The sequence below is a fragment of the Convolutriloba macropyga genome, chromosome 3, assembly GCF_964194025.1.
Source record: "Convolutriloba macropyga chromosome 3, txConMacr16.3, whole genome shotgun sequence".
NCBI classification, from domain to species: Eukaryota; Metazoa; Xenacoelomorpha; order Acoela; family Convolutidae; genus Convolutriloba; species Convolutriloba macropyga.
The window spans coordinates 49482872-49502570 of NC_134470.1; the positions used below are offsets into that span (position 1 = coordinate 49482872).

The 19699-nt window shown below is 35.6% G+C and overlaps 2 protein-coding genes across 4 annotated transcripts in view; one reads left to right on the top strand and one right to left on the bottom strand.

The window, feature by feature from the left end:
* Positions 1–19699, bottom strand: part of LOC142336253 (uncharacterized) — a 372851-nt gene that overhangs the window by 133459 nt on the left and 219693 nt on the right. The gene's annotated exons all lie outside the window — the stretch shown is intronic.
* LOC142335810 (alpha-N-acetylgalactosaminide alpha-2,6-sialyltransferase 5-like) lies at positions 196–14676 on the top strand. The gene is made up of 4 exons (XM_075384139.1): positions 196–340; positions 2960–2969; positions 5755–6383; positions 14327–14676. Exons 1-4 carry the CDS (start codon positions 196–198, stop codon positions 14626–14628), a joined length of 1086 nt encoding a protein of 361 aa, XP_075240254.1. The 3' UTR covers positions 14629–14676.

Sequence of the window (19699 nt, forward strand, 5' to 3'; positions counted from 1 at the left end):
GCTTTTGATGCGGTAGACCATAAAGTACTATTAGGCAAATGTTATAATATAGGTTTGAGAGGCCATGTTTTCAATATACTTAAATCATACCTAACTAAATTTGTTCAAATTGCAGAAGTTGATTCAAGTACTGCTTTTGTTGATAATGGAGTTCCCCAGGGATCGGTACTCGGTCCTCTGCTTTTCATAATATAAATGAATGATTTGAGCAATATGCAAGATGTTGACAATTTAACTAATCTTGAATCTAACATCATAGTTTTTGCGGATGACACAGTGATTGAAACTTCAGCCAGAGCCGAAGAGGTTGTGTTGAAACACAAAACTCAATTACAAAAATGTAATCAGTGGTTAACTAAAAATAAAGTAGCAATCAATACTGAGAAAACAAAATTAATGTTTTTTGGGACAATTAAAATTTACTCTAAGAAAGAACAGATTAACCTCGATAAAGAAATAATTGAAAACGTTGACTCAATACGTTACCTTGGAATAACAATAGATAATAAATTGTCTTTCAAAAATCATATTGAAGTGGTTAAACAAAAACTAATAAAATTCAGTGGACTGTTCTATAGATTGAGAAAATTTCTTTGTAAAAGTCAAATAATTCAGGTTTTTAAAAGTTATGATCATCCGGTAGTGCAATATGGCAAACTGATTTATGGAAATTCTGTTTTGTCAGATATTTCTTTGATAGACTCAAAATAAAAAAAAACTCATAAGGATAATTTTCAATAAGAGAACGTTAAACTCAGTGAGCGATCTAAGGAGAAAATTTAATCTGTTTTGAGCAAAAGAACTACACTTTTATGAAGTACTTAAACTGTTGATAAAAATGCTAAGAGAAGAATGTGTAGTTACTCGCGTCAAGTCCTTCTTGAATGATAACGAATTAAACAGTGTAAATAAAAGAAGAAAAACAACTATGTGTCTTGATTGCGGTGATCGAAAAAATGTGACAAACCGATTGAGGTTTAAGTTCCAAAAAATGTTGAATTTGTTGGTTTTTCTTGAACCTTCCTCTGTAAATACGGTTTTAAAAATGACAAATCAGCAAATAAAACATTTTTGCCATACGTTTTTAAGAAATTACATAACTGACAACCAAGATTTTTCGAGCTATTTCTTTTAAGTACGTCTAATTGTAGCCCCCTGCACTCAATTATTGGTTTATTTATTCATTTTTTTTTGTTTTAACCATTCATGAATTATAGTTCAATTACTATAGTAATTTTCTTTCGGTTCGTAATCAACAGTTCTTTGATATTCCTATATTGTGAGGCACCTGAAAACGGATCAACTGATGATCTAATGGTGTTCTCTTTTTTCTGTTGAACTTCATTGTACATATTTTTTGTGCACAGTAAATAAACTTCCTTTGTGTTACTCGATAACAGAAAATGAACAATTTACTATTACTATTATTATTATTATTATTTTTATTATTATTATTATTATTATTATTATTATTATTATTATTTTTATTATTATTATTATTATTATTATTATTATTATTATTATAATCTGCCAATGCAAACAAGAGCCAAGTCAAACCGCGACATTGAGGTTACCAACGATGGTATGTTCAAAATTGAGTTGAATATTTTTCAATTCATTTTGTATGTCTTATCGATCGGTATTTTTTTAAAATTGCTATGAAAATCTAGATGACAGTTTTGGGCTAAAAATAGAACCATGGAAGCATGTACCGTTAGTCAGATTTTAATATCTTATGATCTTTGAGCCAGAGACGTGCAATAAAGAAAACTTAGGACTTTGGTCAAACTAAGTCACCATTTTTGTTCTGTGTATAAAGGCTCGGAAATGGTTTAGTTTTCACGGGAGCACACAAAACTTAAGGAGAACAAAAGGAGAAAATTTGACTTTTTGTAAGTAATTACGTATAGATTGCGTTCAACCCAGCTTCATTCTTTCATTAGATTCCTAACTTCACGTTTCCTTCATTGAAAGCTTGCTGAACTGTTTCAGAGAACCTCTTATCGGTCAAAGACATCTAATTAGAACTGAGAGCCAGCGGGTGAAGATAAAGATAATATATTTAGTATTTGTATTTTCTCTTGAGTAGAGAAAGTACAAAAAAGGTACTCTCGAGTAAAAAAATTGAAAATTTTGTTTTCAATGCTATTGCAAACATGCTGTTGCAAACACAAGCAATGTTTGTCAAAAAGAATAAAAAACTTCTGACAAGATTGACGGTTAGCTGGCTCGCAACCGTTATGCAACTGTATATCTTCAAAATTAGCGGAAAATTCTTCAATTGAAGTAAAGATGGATCCGTTTTTCTGGTTGACAGTTCATTTGTCAGTCAGTGAAAGAGAAATTTGGCTCTTTTCTAGGAACAGAGTTTCCTTTTGTTTTTTTTTTCAAATTGGAAAACAGACTTCATGTTTATCTCAAACTGTATGACGTTACAGGTACGTTATTATGTTTACTTTTGTTTAAACTGCATAGCGATACTACACAGAGTATAAACGCTATTGCTTCCTATAAATGCTGCGAGGCCTGAGTTAGAGCGTAATTATATTTTGCGCTTCTTAAACTGCATAATAAAAAGCACTTTTAATAAATCAAAAAGTTATCAAGTCAGCTTCCTGCTTCGTATTTTTGTCACGTTTACACAATTGATTAATCGTTAAGTGCATTTATGTCGTGCTTATTAAAAAAGCTGCATTTACTTTGATTTAAACTTCCCTTCTTTTTCTGAACTAAATTATTCAGGATCTTTTCAGTTTGTGCCCCACCTCTCCAGTACGTTATGCTCCGTCCAGTTAAAGAGCATGTGCCATTACATAGAAAATCAATGTGTAAAAATTTGGCACGTGCGTCTGGGGATTGCAAAAAATATGCACCCACTAAGCGGGGGGGGACATAAACGGAAAAGATCTGTTATTCCATTTAACCAGCAGCTGAAATATTTGTTTTATTTTATTCCTTGTTTGCGAGCAGTATATAAGACAACGTTCATCGTTAAAAACATTTCTCTCATTTAAAAAAATAGAAAAAAAGACATATCATTTAAATTTTAACAGATTGCACTCTAGCTGATGGATAACATTAAGCGTGAAATAATTAATTAACCTTCACTAAAATTATTCGTGTTTTAATTTAATTTTGTCCTGATTAAACAAAATAAAGCATTTCTCAGACCTAACTGCCTTGTGTGTGCAGTCATTGTAAAATATTTAATGTATAGAGTTCGAAATGAAAAAAAAGAGGAAAATTTAGTTTTTTTCCAAAAAAATCGTTTCGATCATATTTTTGGTCAATTTGGCAAACCAATGGTCAATTTATAGCCATCCGAAAACTAAGTTTCTCTGTGCGTAGGATATCAACGAAAAAAACTCTTTTCATTTTCACATTTTTTTTGACAAGTGTGCCAATTTTTTTTATCTTACTCTTTATTCTGAAGCATTTATTTTCTTAGAGCCCAGTTAATCTCGTTTTCAATACAACATTGAAAAAACAAACTGACTTGCAAAGTAAATTATTGTATTTAGATTTGCAAGGAGATGGAAAAAGCCGAAAGTTCATCTTCCTTTCAGATATTTATTTTTTGTCCAAAAAAATTCGAGTAACACTGAAGCGAATATTCTTTTTCCCAAGTACCTAGCTTATAACTTTAAATCAAGCATCAATTGTTTTTTTAATTTATAAAAAGTAATCAAAATTTTTGTAAAACAAGAAAAAAAATGTGGGAATTCCTATTGGTTTCTTTTTTTTAGTTTTAAGTCAATCACACAACATCAAAAGCCAACAGCAATGTGAATTTATTTTTATTGTAACTCCTAAGATATTTTCAAAAAATGAAGTTTTTTAGTTTTGTTCGAAAATCTTTGTCACGCTGACATCTACGTGGCTCAATAAACGGCATGATTAGATCCCAAGCAGTACGCAAAGCTGCATTCCTGGAGAAAGTGGTTTTGCAACAATTATCATTGGTAACAAGCGTAAAATTTATGGGCTAAATCCTGCAATTTTGTAATAACAGAAAATCAATGAAGCTCCATTTGCTAGGTATATGGTCATACCTATACCTAAATTTTGAATTTTTGAAATTTTGTTGATATAATTTGTTCCCCAAATTATAGAAGTTTTTCTTGATGATGACTTTACTTTTGATAGCGTTGCTCTAACGTAAATTCAATGTATTTTTTTAAGCAAAAATGTGTTTTTTATCGTTAGTACCGAAAGTTGCAAGGTGGTAATCTAACAGATATCCGAGTAGCCAGTTTTTAGTCAGTTTTTAAATGAGATTGGTGGTAGCCAGTTAAATGAGATTTTCAAATAAAACAATTTTCTTTACATTGATTTGACAGATTTTCATTCGTAAACTTGTTCTATAATCTAGCTAGATCTTTGAAAAAAATACCTGAGTAAACTGGGGATAGCTATCTTGTAAGATTTTCTAAGATGCTGTCAGAATCTTACAAGAGGATGCGTCGTCTTACAAGATTTTCTGACAGAATCTTGCAAGATGAACATTCGCCATACAAGAATCTGACAAGATAGCCATTCGTATTAAATGATTCTCACACGATAAATATTCGTCTTAAAAACTCCTACAAGATAAAAATACATCTTTGTAATTTCTTAAAATTAACATACTTATTACAAGAGCCTTGCAAAGTATGATTGACACCGAAGATGATCGACAAATGACAAAAAAGTGTAAAATTGTCGATTACATTAATAAACAATAATAATCCAAGTTGAAGGATATCGTTGTTTAAGTGTGTGCTCCAAATTTAAGTGAGTGTCATAAAGATACATCTAAATCAAGATTTAGTAATTCAGAACAGCGAAAAGCAAAATCAAAATTTATGAAAAAAATATAACGGTTTAATTCACATTTTTGGAAGCTGCTTTTTTTGGAACTATACCAAAAATAAATTTTAACAATTGTGTACTCAGGAAAATAAATTTGAGCTTTTTGTGTTGAAAGTTGAATAAAAAATAAAATAAATAACAATAAATCAAATAAGCGCAACCGCTTCTTGAGGTTTGAACGCAACAAATGAAGGATAATTCACACAAACGAACAAATTCCAGAGCAGCTCAACCTGAACGAACTTGCAAGAATCGTACAAGATAGCCATTCAGCTTGCAATATCTTACAAGATAGCCGTCCATCTAGCAAGATCTTACAAGATATTTTGCAAGGATTTTGCGAGATCTTATAAGATAACCATCCCGTCTCGAACCGGGTACGAACTAAAAATAATGTTATTTTCACCTTAAAATCTGTGGATCCATTCGCCAAGTTCTCTATCTGAGTTCAGTTCGTTTCGTAAAAAACGTACTTTTCCTAACAACCGTAAATTGAAAAAAATGCACAAAACATTAATTTGTTGTCTCTGATTAATAGCTTTCTTAAACATATTTTTTGCCATGAACAAAATACAGCCAATTTTGGCACATCAGAAATCGTTAGGCAGGCGAATCTATCAGAGAGCTAAAAACTGATTAAAAATATCTTACAATAAATCATTATCAACGTAATTGTCTTGTATTATCTTTAATTAATTGTAGGGAACAGTTTTTCAGATTATTAGCACATCTGCGTATGATGTGTATGACATCACATATGATCACGTATGATTACTAAGAATTGGCCGCCCGGGATTTTTAGGCTTCTCTTTTAAAGTTACAGAGTGCATGTAACAATGAAGATCTTATGATGAAAAAACGTTATTTATTGTTGCTAATTTCAAACAAATTGGTTTCAATGAGCACTTTGCAGACCAGAAAAACTAGTTACATTTTACTTATTTTAGTTATTATCACATCGTTTTATTCTTACCAAAGCAATCATATATTACTTTTAGCCTCCGGAGGCTCAGCGGCGCTGAAATCATTAGTAAGCAATCATATAATACCAAAACAGCCACCTTTTGAGGCAAAAATTGTTCAAAAGGTAACTAATTCAATATTTTCGTCTTTATCCAACAATCCTTTGAGGTTAAAATGTTCAAATTGCGCAGTTATTTTCAGTTCAGGGCATCTAATTAACTCAAGTTCGGGTCCAAAAATTGATTCGGCCGATTGTGTCGTTCGGTTTAACGATGCACCCACAGGAGGGATTTACGCAAAAGACGTGGGTAACAAAACTACACTACGATTCGTGGATTTTGCTGGCGCTGAAACGATTGTATCTGGAAAATCAAATCACAACTATTCAGTAATCAGAAATGAGAAAATCGTGCTGTTTTCTTTCAGAAGAAAATCTATGGAATTGGTAAAAATTTTTCCTGAAAATGAGTTTTATGCTGCTTTCAAGAACGCCTTTTTGACGGTTGTCAAGCAAGAGGTCAAAAAGGGCTCTTTGTCTGGAAGAAGAAAAAGCCCAAAACTCAGTTCAGGTACGAAACTAACTTTTCATTCGTACTACTATTCCCAGGTCAAGTTGTCAACGCTACAAATGCTAAAAACTGTAATAATTGAGGTGAATGGGGTGAATAGTTGTAAGGCATTGAATGCGGCGAAAGCGGGTAAATTAAAACGTTCACCGTTTAACACCGCACATCATTTTACTAGTTAAAAAATAACCGCAAATGTTTTTGCAGTGAGTTTTTGTAAAAATTAGCGGTGTAAAAATTAGGTTTTTAGCGGTGAAAAAAAGCGGTTTTTAGCGGTCTTTTTTTTCACCAAATCCTGTTTATAGCAGAGAAGTATTTTTCTCTCCACCTAAACGGTTAAAGAAAAACTCACCTCTAAAAATTGATAGTCTTACAAAAATTTGCCGGAAAAATCCGCAATTCTTACAAAGATTCATCGCATTCATTGCTAAATGTGCGTACGCTTTATAGTGAAAACACTTTAATTCACCACAATTCGTACATTGGCTCCGATTTTAATTCGACAAAGGCTCCAACTGGGTTAAAAATTACTTGACGGGTTTGCGGGGTTAAAATTAATTTAACACAACAAATTACTGAGAATTGTAGATCAACTTACCGCTCGGAAGACCAAATTCATGTATTCAATCGAAAATACTTCACTCGTCAATTGCTTCACGTCCTGGGTAATTACCCATCTTATTTCTGCACTAAATCATAGTCAGTTTAAGATTGCGTTTAATCAGCTTTAGAGTGAGTTTCCTCTGATTATTTCGGCAAACTAGCCTTTGTACAAGATATAATTCCAGACTATTTAATTACTCTGATGTCAACTTGCTATATTCAACCCTCAAAACGAAGTCAGTCTTTATAAAAAAAACAAATGACGGCTTTAAAGTATTCACCATTTATGTCCGAAAGCAGTCAAATTTGACAAAAATCTAATTATGAAGGGGATTTTGGTCTATAAAATTTTCACCAGAAATTGGACACAAATCAGCAAAAGAAACTCTGAAAATTGTAACCACATTGCATTACGCAACAAGAAGCCTTGCTTCAGATTTCAAAATTAGATGCAGCCCCCAAATCTCGCAATAGAAATCTCGCAATCCTTGTTTTAGTGCGCTCCAAATGACCACCTACGCTTTATATTTTTAAATTACCTGACCAAATGTTCTAAGTGGTAGTTAACGTCAAATTGAGCTTCATTTCGAGACTTAAAAAGATATTTTGCCAGAAAAATTCCGTACATATTTTTGAGGAAATAAGAAGCTTTTTAAAAGATATCATAGTTAAATTCAATTTTCATTAGTTGATAGCAGTTTTAGTCTATCTTGAAAAATGTAATCATTAATCTGCACCTGATAGAGAGTATAAACAAAAGTTGTTGTTGATGTCAAGTTAAAGTTGTTTGGAGTAATAGCCTCTAAATCGGTAGCATCAAAATTGAGCTGTGTCAGCGGTCTGGCATTCAGCGTTTGTTCAACAAGACGAATAGTTCTTAACAGAACATCTTCAGTAACTGATCGAGTGCCCAGCACTGCGTACATTGCCTTCTTGCAACTCCTGACAAGTCTCTTCCACAGTCCTCCAAAGTGTGCTGCGACAATTGAGTTAAATTTCCATTTAATTCCTTGTTGGTGAGATGCTGTTCATTTCGCTGTTTGTTCTCTGCGGATATAAACTCTACCAACTCTTTCATTTCCTCCAATCATGCTCGTTCCATTGTTGCCGATCATTTTTGGTGGCTTGCCCCTTCCAGCAATGAGTCGCATGACTGCGTTCGAACAACTATATGTGTCTAGCTTTGTACAATTTCTATGTGTTCCGCTCTTACCGTAAGTCACGTGAATAAACATCACCAGCGTTTCTCGTTTCTTTGGCCAACTTTTGTAGTTGAAGGACCAATACAGTCTACTCCCTTATTGGATAACACTGTTGATGCTGCAAATTGTGCTTCAGTTAGAACCGCCATTACTGGTGCTAGAATGTGTGCTCATCCATTTCAACAAATTATTCAATTGTTTTCGATCGATCTCAAAGTTTTTTGTATGACTCGGATCAAGATCTTTTGCTACACTACTTTTCTGACATGATCCGGTGTGCTTTCATGATGGTTATTCTTGTTTTCATTTCGTTAGAATAATTGAACTGTATGATGTTTCCAATGTAACAGCATAGGATTGTTTGTTTCGAAATTCAGATGACTTTCGCCTTTTCTGCCTTGAGCACGAATAAGTCCCTCGTAGTCAACAAAAGAGTTCTTGCCTGTGTTTTTGTTTTTTCTTCAACTCTTAGTGTTTTTGTTGCACTGTGTCTGTGTCAAGTACGCGCTATATGCCATTGTGTTCACTAGTCGGTTAAATTGTTGAACCAATCCCCTTGAGCAACTGGCCTTTTTTTCTAAGTAGTGAAACTGAAGACTGTTTGTTCATTTTGATCATCCAAAGCGAAAATTAACTTCACCTGCTCCGGCCGTTTGCTGTCTGGTTCCTTCAACCAGGCAGGACCAGTGAGCCACTCACCTGCTTTAAGCGCCTCAACATTGATGGCTCTTGTCCGGATGTCAGCTGGATTGTTGATATCAATTTGTGAAACACCAGTTGTATCCAAAATCTCAAAAATCTCAGCCACTCGTTTGCCTACAAACACTTGTTGTATATGGTGAGATTTGTGAATCAGTCTGGCCAATGTTTACCACTGTGAATCTTTGATTCCTGTTCTTTGAAACTCTGTTCCTTCAGTATCCCTGCCATGCCTACCGCTGGTAGGTCCAAGCATGAAATCGAATAGTGTCGCATCGGTAAAATTCTACACTTTCCGATTTAGAATGCTAAGTCTGCTGAGTATTTCTCTGATTGGAAACTTAGATATGCCGCTGCACATATTGTATCTTCAAATGCATCGGCGAAGACAAGTTATACGTTTTTCTTGCCTGTGTTGAAGTAATTTCTTTTAATGCTACTTCTGAAAGCTGTTCCTTCTATCTCAGAAGCTCCTCTTCTTCGTCAGGTTGCGCTGAGTTAACGCAATGTTGACAATTGTTTTTACCTGGATGCTCTTTAGGAGTTGTTTCAGGTGAACACTTAATGGTGCAAACAGTCCAAGTGGATCAAACGCCAAAAAAAACTAGAGACAAGGTCTCTTGTGGGTTATTGATGTTTCAATTTCTTTGCTAGATCCTCTTCAAACCTGTAAACTGTCATCAGTAATTGTCCGTTGAAGTTCAAGCACTATTGAACCCCATTTCTGGGTTCTAATTCCACTTGCCTTAAGTTGGTGATTGGTCTCAATTCCTATGTGATTGCATTGGTCAACTTCTCTTTGTTGGGTATCCTCTACTTTAGTTCGCATTCAAGTTTCTAGTGAGCTGGAGAATGCAATTGATTGAACGGACTAATTGATTCTTGATTCTTCAAGAGTTCCTACTGACCTGACGAGATATTCCATGTAGAAGTTGTATCAAATCGTTTTTGCAGCAAGCAGAATCTTGTCCTCGTTATGGATTGCTACAATAATTCAGACAAATTGACGAACCCTGTGCTTCGAAGACGTGACGCTGATGCTCGTAAATATGCACAGGATCGACCGTTGTTGGCAACCATGAGAATCTAAAACAGCTTCTATCTCGTTCAAGAACTTGCACTAGCAGAAGTATTGATTCAGCATCCGTGGTTAGAGCTATTGGTACTCATTGAAAACTGAATTTTGTTCCGATGAACACGTGTAAAAGACTAGGTCCTGATAATAGCTTGTCGTTTAGACATAAATCTATGTAATTTGCTGCTGCGTAGCAGAGAAGGCGAACTTTACCAGGTTTTTTGGATCTAGCACGGGATGGTGTGGTAAGTTTCATTGCTTTCCGAAAGTTCCTTTGACTTTTGTTTTTTTCAGGATCTTCATAAATCCCTATTCAACATGCATATCAACTGAATGTTGACACTTTTTTTAATTTTTGGGGTCTTCTGGAATATTCGTCCCAAGGAATAGAGCTGACCTAAGGCTGATCCATAGGTTTTCAGAAGATTGGGTTCTAGTTCGCTCCAGTGCATTCCCACTTCGTACCGCTCTAGAGTGAATTTGGTCGTACTCTGTAAGAAATTCTAAGCTTGTTCGTCATTATTTGATTTAATCACAACTTTTATTTAGGAAGCATAAGATTCTATCTCTCACCATGATTTCATATTTTCAGCCATTTTCACATCTTCTGTGGAGGCGAAACGGCAAACAATTGGACTTTTCCTGCCTGTCATTGGACCACACACTACTCATACTAATTCCGTTAGGATAGCGAAAAGCTCACTTCATGATTCAATCTCATATTCCAATGGACGTTGAATTTTGCGAGCATCTAGTCCAACTATGATGCCTACTTCTATCCGGTTGACTTTTCGGTTAGGGAGAAAACTCAAGTCCTTGAATTTGCCCTTGAGTTCTTTATAGTCATTTGTTTTGTTTACCATTGAGATTGGTGGCTGTACAAACGCTTTAATTGGGTGAACCCTTGAATGCAGTCCTTCAATTGTTATTGGGATATTTTCGGCCTTGAAATCCTGTGTTTCTTGTATGCCACCTATTTCAATGTAACGTCCGTTCCATCGGCTCGTGGTAGGCCCTTGAAGCTTTGGTTGATGAAGAATAGCGTTGACCCACTATCGAGGAAAGTGTAGGTAGTCGGTCTGTTACTAACACTCTTTTGCTTCGTTTCTTTGACATCGAACTCGCAGTTCCTTCCGTCTGACGTTTTTCGAGATTTTTTTTTCCATCTCGCATTGACCTTCGTTGGTTTTCTTCTTTTCCTTCAGCTTTGAACGCAGAATACACTTCATGCACAGAAGCAGTTCTCGCTAGCCATTTCTCAAACATTTTTGAGTCATCCAGTTTTCAGGCCAGTTTTCATCCTTTCCCTCGATATTAAACCACCATTTTTCTTTGTGTTCTGGAGGTAATTTGTTAATTGCCATATACAGTGTTGAAATCCTGTGTTTCTTGTTTGCCTCCTATGTTCATTGTAACGTCCGCCCCTTGGGCTCGTGGTAGGTCCTTGAAGCTTTGGTTGATGAAGGATACCGTAGACCCACTATCGAGGAAAACGTAGGTAAACGGTCTGTTACTAACACTCTTTTGCTTCGTTTCTTTGACATTGAACTCGCAGTTCCTTCCGTTTGACGTTTTCAAGATTTTTTTTCTCACATTGATCTTCGTTTGTTTTCTTCTTAAGCTTTGATCGCAGAAAACCCTTCATCCACAGAAGCAGTTATCGCTATCCATTTCTCAAACACTTTTAAGTCATCTAGTTTTCATCCTTTCCCTTGATATAAAACCATCATTTTTCTTTTTGTTCTGGAAGTAAATTGTCAATTGCCATATACAGTGTTGAACTCAGTTGAGAGTGCCAGCTTGTTGGTACTCTTTGAGCATATTCAAGTATCGAAAAACAATGACGGAGAACTTGATCAAGCTTCCTGAGTCATCTGTATTCACTTGCCCGTTGTTCGGAGACTTTCAATTCGTGAGTCAATGATGACGTGAGCTCTTCCAAATTTCATTTCATAAACCATCATAAATAGAATGTAGCTCTGAACAAGTTTGACCACTCGAGTCGGTTTAGAGTGTTTCCATCAAAAGTTCTCAGTTTCAGCTTCGGTAATTGACTACCAGTTGGTTGCCTATACGCGCTCCTAATGTGGTCGTTAGGAGAATTTTCTCGTTCTAAAACTTTTGGTGAGTGCTCGCGCAATTTTGTCAAACGTGGTTGACAGATAACCTTTTTAAATTAAGTACTGATGTCAAAGCCAGTTTTGAGTCAAACGGGACTGAGATTATCATCAGCCTTTACAGCCATTCTATTACATCAACTTTCTTTGAAGTACAGTTGAAGGGTGAGCTGTCACGTGCACTGCTCTGGTTTTTTGATCAATTTTGTTCGAGTCGCAGTTTTGTTTCAAAATCCACTTAGAATAACGTCAGTTTTTTGTCATTGCCTTGTTGATGGTGTTTCAGAAGCGTTCTCTTCATCTAGAACTCGAGTGCTGACACACTCTTACCACGGATTTTGAACCGTTCGTACTTAGTTATGCGTTGCCTGTCAATGGTACTGTTTGATTCTGTTGATCTGTCATGTTTGATTCACCGTGGATATAGTTTAACTTTTTTGCTTTCAAAAATTGAAAGTATCCTTCTTGATTAATTTTGCGTTCTCTAGATTTTCTTTGGGTTTTGGCTGATCTCAGCGTTCTTGTCCACAACTTTTTGAACAGTGTTCCACCTGCTGATAAATAGACATGTGTTTGCTTTGTAGATCTTGGTTGTTGATGAGCTCAAATCCCTCTTGCTGTTTCTCTTTCCAGTGGTTACTCAAGTTATTATTCTGTCTGTCCCATTTGTCCAGACCCTGTGTCTGAGTTACTGGACCTTTGATTTGAGGCGGCAGTTTGAATCTGTACTGCAGCAGTTTTTTCCACTGTCCGGTTCGGTGGAGCAAAAGTAACGGTTACTCTCCAAATCAGTTACGACGAGGAGAAATTTACACCACCTAGTTCTTTTCAGCCGTTCATAATCTGTCCAAGTATTTCGTTCTGGCAGTTCCCTTATGTAATTCTATATCCACTATATTATTACCCTTGCATTACAATTCCGATTGATGACTATTTGCTTTTTTCGGTATTGAAGTGGGCTGGATTGCTGTATATCACGCAGATCGGGATCTCTACATGTATACCAATTCAATCCGATAGCAAAACAACTCGATGACAAAAAAATATGTCTAAGAAGTTTTCATGCCAAATTAATTAACCTTCACTTGTGTTGGGTTTTGTCCCTTGTACTCACGAGTTGAAATTTGAGAAGCTGGGGTTCGTAACAGTTGAATTGCAGCTCCAATAATATGTTGATGGAGGACACAGCAAAAAATAACAAACTAGTCACGACCAATTTTCGGTACAAGACACACTAACAATTTACTGCTCAAGAAAATTTTTAACACAAGACACGGTAACAAGTTATTCATTGCTCAAGACATTTGTTTATTTTGCAATGTTTTCCTGATTTATAGGAAGAACGCTGTTTTCTGCGGCTGCTTTTGTTACGTGTTGTTGGGTTGCTCATGTTGTTTCCCCACTTTTCATCCACCTCACGTGACTATGACTGTACTAGTAACCATAACTATAATTTTACAAAGGAGTTTTCCCTATCTCAGTTTTTTATGCTGATGTATTTTCCTACGCATGCTGTGAAAGCTCAGCTTCAACATCAAATGAATTTTTTTCTGGACAAAGGAATGCTGGTTTTCATAAAGGGAAGTTTTGAAATTTATCAAAATTGTTCATTTTTTTGGGTTTTTTGCATGAAATCGTTTGCCAGAATTGACCACCGCATGACCTGTTTTTGGTTAGAAGCACAATTTTGGGAATTTTTGGCTTTGATTTTTTCAAAAGAGCATAAAAAGAGTAAATAAACTGGAATGTTAACGTTCTTTTTTTCTTTTGATGTGAAAGAGTTTTCATACATACTTTTAATTGCTTTTGCCTGGTTGACCTTTCAACTTTTTTTAAAACCCTTTTTTCCCATTGGAACTTTTTTGTGAACTATGTTTCGAATTTGCGCCCATTAGTTTTATTCAAATGAAATGCTTCGCCATGAAGTGCTTTCTGTTATTGTAATTTGTGTAGCCTATATATTCAACAGCAAAAAATTCGAACACTCTTGTTGCGCGCTTCATATATGTGACTTCGATTATGTCTTCACAATCATGTTTTACATATAGCTGTAAAACACACTAAGCAAAATGTTTCTTAATTCTTTGCTATTCATTTCTATGAATTTTTTGACCCTGAATAGCTTCACCACAAAATACTGAACGCCTTAATATAACTAGGAATTGAGGAATCAGTTAAACAGTAAACATTTTGTTTTATAGCTTGTTTTGATATCTATATAAACAGATTTGCCAAGGTATTCTTTTGCAGGTTTCTCGGGTGTGGCGGTAATGCTCTCATTCTGTCCCTCGATCACAGTATACGGAGCATCGACACCTAAGTTTTGCGAGAAGAATCCAAACTCAAAGGTTCCTTATCACTACTACATGCATGTTGCTGATCAGGGGTCCATAGGTTCAAAAACAGAGTGCGACTTCTACACAAGTACTATGAGAGGCGAACTGAATAGAAAGAACGATGAGACAGTGCACTTGTTCAGCATCGAACACGAAATTTACAGGAAGTGGCGGTCTCTCCACAATATCACCTTTAGAGCTCCACAATGGGACTGAGTCGTGGTTAAATATTTGTTCATAAGAAATATCGCGTAGTTCCCGTTATAACCCCCACGACGACCCCAATCACAGAATACCCAGTATGGTATATTCACTGTAATACGTGTCTGTTTGGATGTGTGTGTGTGTGTGTGTGTGTGTGTGTGTGTGTGTGTCTGTGTGGGTGTGATTGTGTGTGTGTGTGTTTGTGTGTGTGTGTGTGTGTGTGTGTGTGTGTCTGTGTGGGTGTGATTGTGTGTGTGTGTGTTTGTGTGTGTGTGTGTGTGTGTGTGTGTGTGTGTGTGTGTGTGCGTGTGTGTGTGTGTGTGTGTGTGTGTGTGTGTGATTGTGTGTGTGTGTGTGTGTGTGTGTGTGTGTGTGTGTCTGTGTGGGTGTGATTGTGTGTGTGTGTTTGTGTGTGTGTGTGTGTGTGTGTGTGTGTGTGTGTGTGTGTGTGTCTGTGTGGGTGTGATTGTGTGTGTGTGTTTGTGTGTGTGTGTGTGTGTGTGTGTGTGTGTGCGTGTGTGCGTGTGTGTGTGTGTGTGTGTGTGTGTGTGTGTGTGTGTGTGTGTGTGTGTGGGTGTGATTGTGTGTGTGTGTGTGTGTGTGTGTGTGTGTGTGTGTGTGTGTGTGTGTGTGTGTGTGTGTCTGTGTGGGTGTGATTGTGTGTGTGTGTGTTTGTGTGTGTGTGTGTGTGTGTGTGTGTGTGTGTGTGTGTGTGTGTGTGTGTGGGTGTGATTGTGTGTGTGTGTGTGTGTGTGTGTGTGTGTGTGTGTGTGTGGGTGTGATTGTGTTTGTGTTTGTGTGGAGGGGGGAGAGCTATAATGAGAAGGAAACGAATCATTATTAAAGTAATATGGAGTTGTTCATTAGTGTCCTTTAAAAAACACAAATGTGTCCATTTGTAAAAAAATGACTAAATATAACTGAAATAGCTAACAAATGCTTTATCTCGATTGAGTTCAGTTTCTTGAATAGTTATTTCTTTATTAGCAGAAATCAAGTTGATGATTGAATCCGAATCTTCAGAAAGTTTCAAGCACATGACAGTCCATATCAGTAACATTGCACAGTAAGTCACACCTCTATTTGTTTGGAAAACAACGCGAAAGAGCATGATAGGCTGATCTTCAGCGGACCTAGTTCTTCGTTAAGAATTATTTGGCGCAGAATTGGTCACATCATTAGCACGGGATAGGCGCTGATTAACCGTTGCTTGGTGAAAAACAGAAGGCTTAGTATTGATGCCCAAACAATAAAAGTGAAGTTACACAGAGTGACCAAATTTATCTTGAAAAGTTGGATTTACTCTGCTCCAAATCAAATCTCTGTTAGTATAATGTTATATGCCCTTCTTTAAGTGACTTCAACATTGAGAGAAGTTATAATTTGTGACTACTGTTGTGTTATTCATTGTCTCCAATTTAATTCACTGTTGGTTATTTAATAGTGACTTCTGAAAATGTACACTGCCGGGTTATAGGGTCATATGAGTTTATAACAACAGTCAAAACTCAGTGCACTATTTCTACTAAAAAAGTGGTCGGCATAAATAGAAATGTTATGAATGGAGGTTTCGCAACAAAGAGCAACAAAAAAAAGCTCTCGATTATTTATTATATAGCGTGCAAATGAGTCCTATCAAGCAGCACGGTTAACTTCATTACTGTCCTTGAGTCTGGAACCAGTTAGTAGTGTCTTGTTTGATCAATGTGTTAGCGTTTTTAAACTTTATCACCATGTTTGCGTTTTTGATTCAGGATGAACTGCACATTCATTCCTGGGTCTCCATTTTTCTCGGATGTAGTGTTGTGTCGGCTTTTCACGTTTTTTTTTTGTTTTTGCGATTGTCGAATGGTTTTGCTATTATCTTCTGAGTCTAACTTGGCTAAATTTAGCTGATCAAAATTAAAAACAATTTTTCGACTTGGTCCTTTTACTTGTATTTATTTTTTCCCATTTCGAATCTGGAGCTTGTTTGCCCCTTGTCTATCGGCAGTGGCTCGCGTTGATTTTCTTGGTTCTATGTTTGAACTCGTACAGTAGTTACTGAGTGTTGGGCGCAACGGTGTCAAAGTTCTATAAATGGTTCGGTCATTGTTCCGACCCCACTTGTGGGGTGGGGGGAGGGTGGGGAGGAACTATATACTCAAATGGACTTTTTGTTCTGTCAATTTTGGCCGATCGATATATTCATCGTAGAGAAATGTGAGTGGTATCATTGAAAAACTCGTCCAGCGTAGAATTCAAAATTAATTTTTTTGAGATTTAACTAAACTTTTGGAGTCCTATGGCACTGACTCGTTGACTAAAAGTGCAATAAGTTTTCTTGTGAGCATCAAGTAAGCCTACCTAGTGCTTTGAGTGGACAGCTAATGGATGTAAAGGCTTTCTAATAATTTTTAGAGATTTTTTGTTGAACCATAATTGATGTTAAACTTATGTTCGTGAAGGGTAAGTTAACCTCAGTAAAGACAAGACCCCCTCCTTTTCCATTGCATGCAAAGAAAATCTGGTTAGCGGTTTTATCTTCAGGCTGTTGGTTTCGATGTCACAATTTTTCTTAATTTTTTTTTTAATTTTTGATTTTTTTTTCGTAATTTTGGTTGCTTCTGAAATCTTATTACATCATCCTTATAATGATGGGTCCCATTGGCTTAGAGAATCCGTTGAATTGATAATAGATAAAGTTTTCTGAGAAAGGTTTATCGTTTAAATGGCTTCGACACTTTCTTCTTCTCAGTTTTTGGTTTGTGCCTGTATTTGTTGTTGTTGGCATAGTTATCAGATTTTTGTGATGTCTTAATGGTGACTTATGGATGACAAACGTCCTTGTATTCCAATCGAGGCCCAATTTATAAATTTTGTATATTTTGCCCAGTGTATATTTGCTCAGTGTATATTTTGATTTCCATTGAAAGCTAAGTGAATCTAAAGTGAATGTTAGTGAAACCGTAGGTCAGTTTCAAAAAAGACAGGAACCTCTTCTGTACTACTGCAACCAAAATTAATCTGGTTTGCGTTTTTATCTTCTAACTATTAGTTTTTTTGGAAATTTTTTTGTAGTGTTGGTTCTTTTGAAATCTCATCACATTAACCTAATATTGACTGTTCCCATTGGCTTAGAAAACACTTTCAAAGGATCATAAAAAAATCTTCAGAGAAAAGCTAATGATTTAGTTGGCTTGGCCACTTTCATCTCTCACTTTTCTACTAATTTTTTTTTGATATTTGCATTTATTTGTTGTTATTTTCTTAGTTATAAGACTTATTGTGATGTCTTATTGATGACTCATGAATTAAAAAATAAAAAACATCTTTATCTTCCCATTGAGGCATAACTTAGCGTTTTTTTCCTTCCGTTGAAAGCTTTTGAAATTAAGGGCGTTGATGCTACGGGTTTTCTCAAAAAATTCGTCGTTTTATTATATTTGTTAATTTCTTTTGATTCCTTGAATTCATATTGTTTAACAAAAGAATTCCGTTGCTTATAAAAATTCAGTTGAAAAAAAAGTTTTCATTGAAAAAATCATTTAATAATGACTTCGACATCTTTCTCGCAATTTTTTTTAAACTTGCTGTTTTGACTGTTTTGTTACTCTTTATGTAGCCGCAAGTTTCTGACTGGTCTCATAAACTTCTCATTGAAGATTGAACAAACGTTGCTAATCAATGATTTCAGTGTATGCAGAGTAGTCGTAATGTTTATGATATTTTTCGTTTTCGTATATTTTGATTTTTTTCAGTTTTTATTCTTGTTGTCAATTCTTTTCGTCATCATTGAGCGGACTTATCATATTCTTTAAATTTCAAAAGTTAACGTATGTTTTCATATTGTGTCATAAAGGATGTTTTGTTTCTTGGACAATAAGCGTTTCCATATTTGTCCGTTTGTCTCTTTTTCTCTTCCTTAGCAACTTCCTGTATTAACAGAATCCAATGATTTTCAAGTATACCCAATTGAACTTATTCAATCTTTTAGTATATTTTGTAACTGAATTAGTATAAAAAACAATTGAAAAACTATATAATATTGAGATGAAAGCTAGGGATTTTAATGGCTTATAATGGATTTAAAAAGTGTGTTTTCGCAACTTGTTTTGTATTTTTGTTGAGTTTTTCTGTATATTTAGTCCGTTTCTATGACTTAGTCTAACCAACGACAGGTCCTGTTCTTTTTACATTGACTGTTTAGTAAACTTATCGAGAATTTTTTGTTAAAAGTCAATGATTATTAAGACTTTTGAAACTATTTTGTTTAGAAAATATTGATTGATTTCTGAATTTCGCCTCTTTATTTCTTCTTTTTGTGACTTGTTACCAAGTCTCTTTAAGGAAAACACCCATCTGCTGTGTAGTAAGGAAAAATTAAAATTGTGTGGTTAATGTTTTATCCAATTGCATCTTCTCGTTTTTACTAGGTGCTTTTAAATTTAGATATTGAGTTTTTCCGTGAATTTGCTGTTTTTGTTGATTTTGTTGTTTTTCTTCTTGTAGTCTTATTAATGGCAGATGTTGTGAGCGTCGAAATGATGGTCGGAACATTATGTGCAAACGCTCATTAACGAGCATCTTTGTTGGAGCTCTGTAATTGGTTGTGGCCGTCCGACATTTTGTGCAGTAGAGCTTTCTGGTGGACGTTTGTGTGACCCTTGACTAGCCGGCTTGTCTCATTTTGCTTGTTTCTTATGTCCCAACTTAGGCCTGTTAGCTTTTGTTTGGGATGATTCCAATTTTTTTGGAAACTTCTTTTCCAGGTGAAGATTGCGAGGAAGCGACAGTCTCTGGTTCGTCTTTAGAGTCTCCGTTTTCTTCCTGTTGAGCACAAATTTTGTTTACGGCGTCTCCAACTTCTTTTTCACGTTTTGGTGTTTAATATATCCTTCGCTGGGTGTTGTTGTATCTTTTTCTCTGTAATTTTGTGTTTGGCCCACTTTTTGTTTATCGGCCACCAAAATGTCCTTGATTTTGGCAAAGCTTAAATTTTCCTTTTCATATTTCGAGTTTTGTTTCCGCAGGACTAAGATTTCTTCGTTATCTTCTCTTTTTGTTTTCTAGTTCTTTTCGTGTCCCTGAAAAATTTTATTAG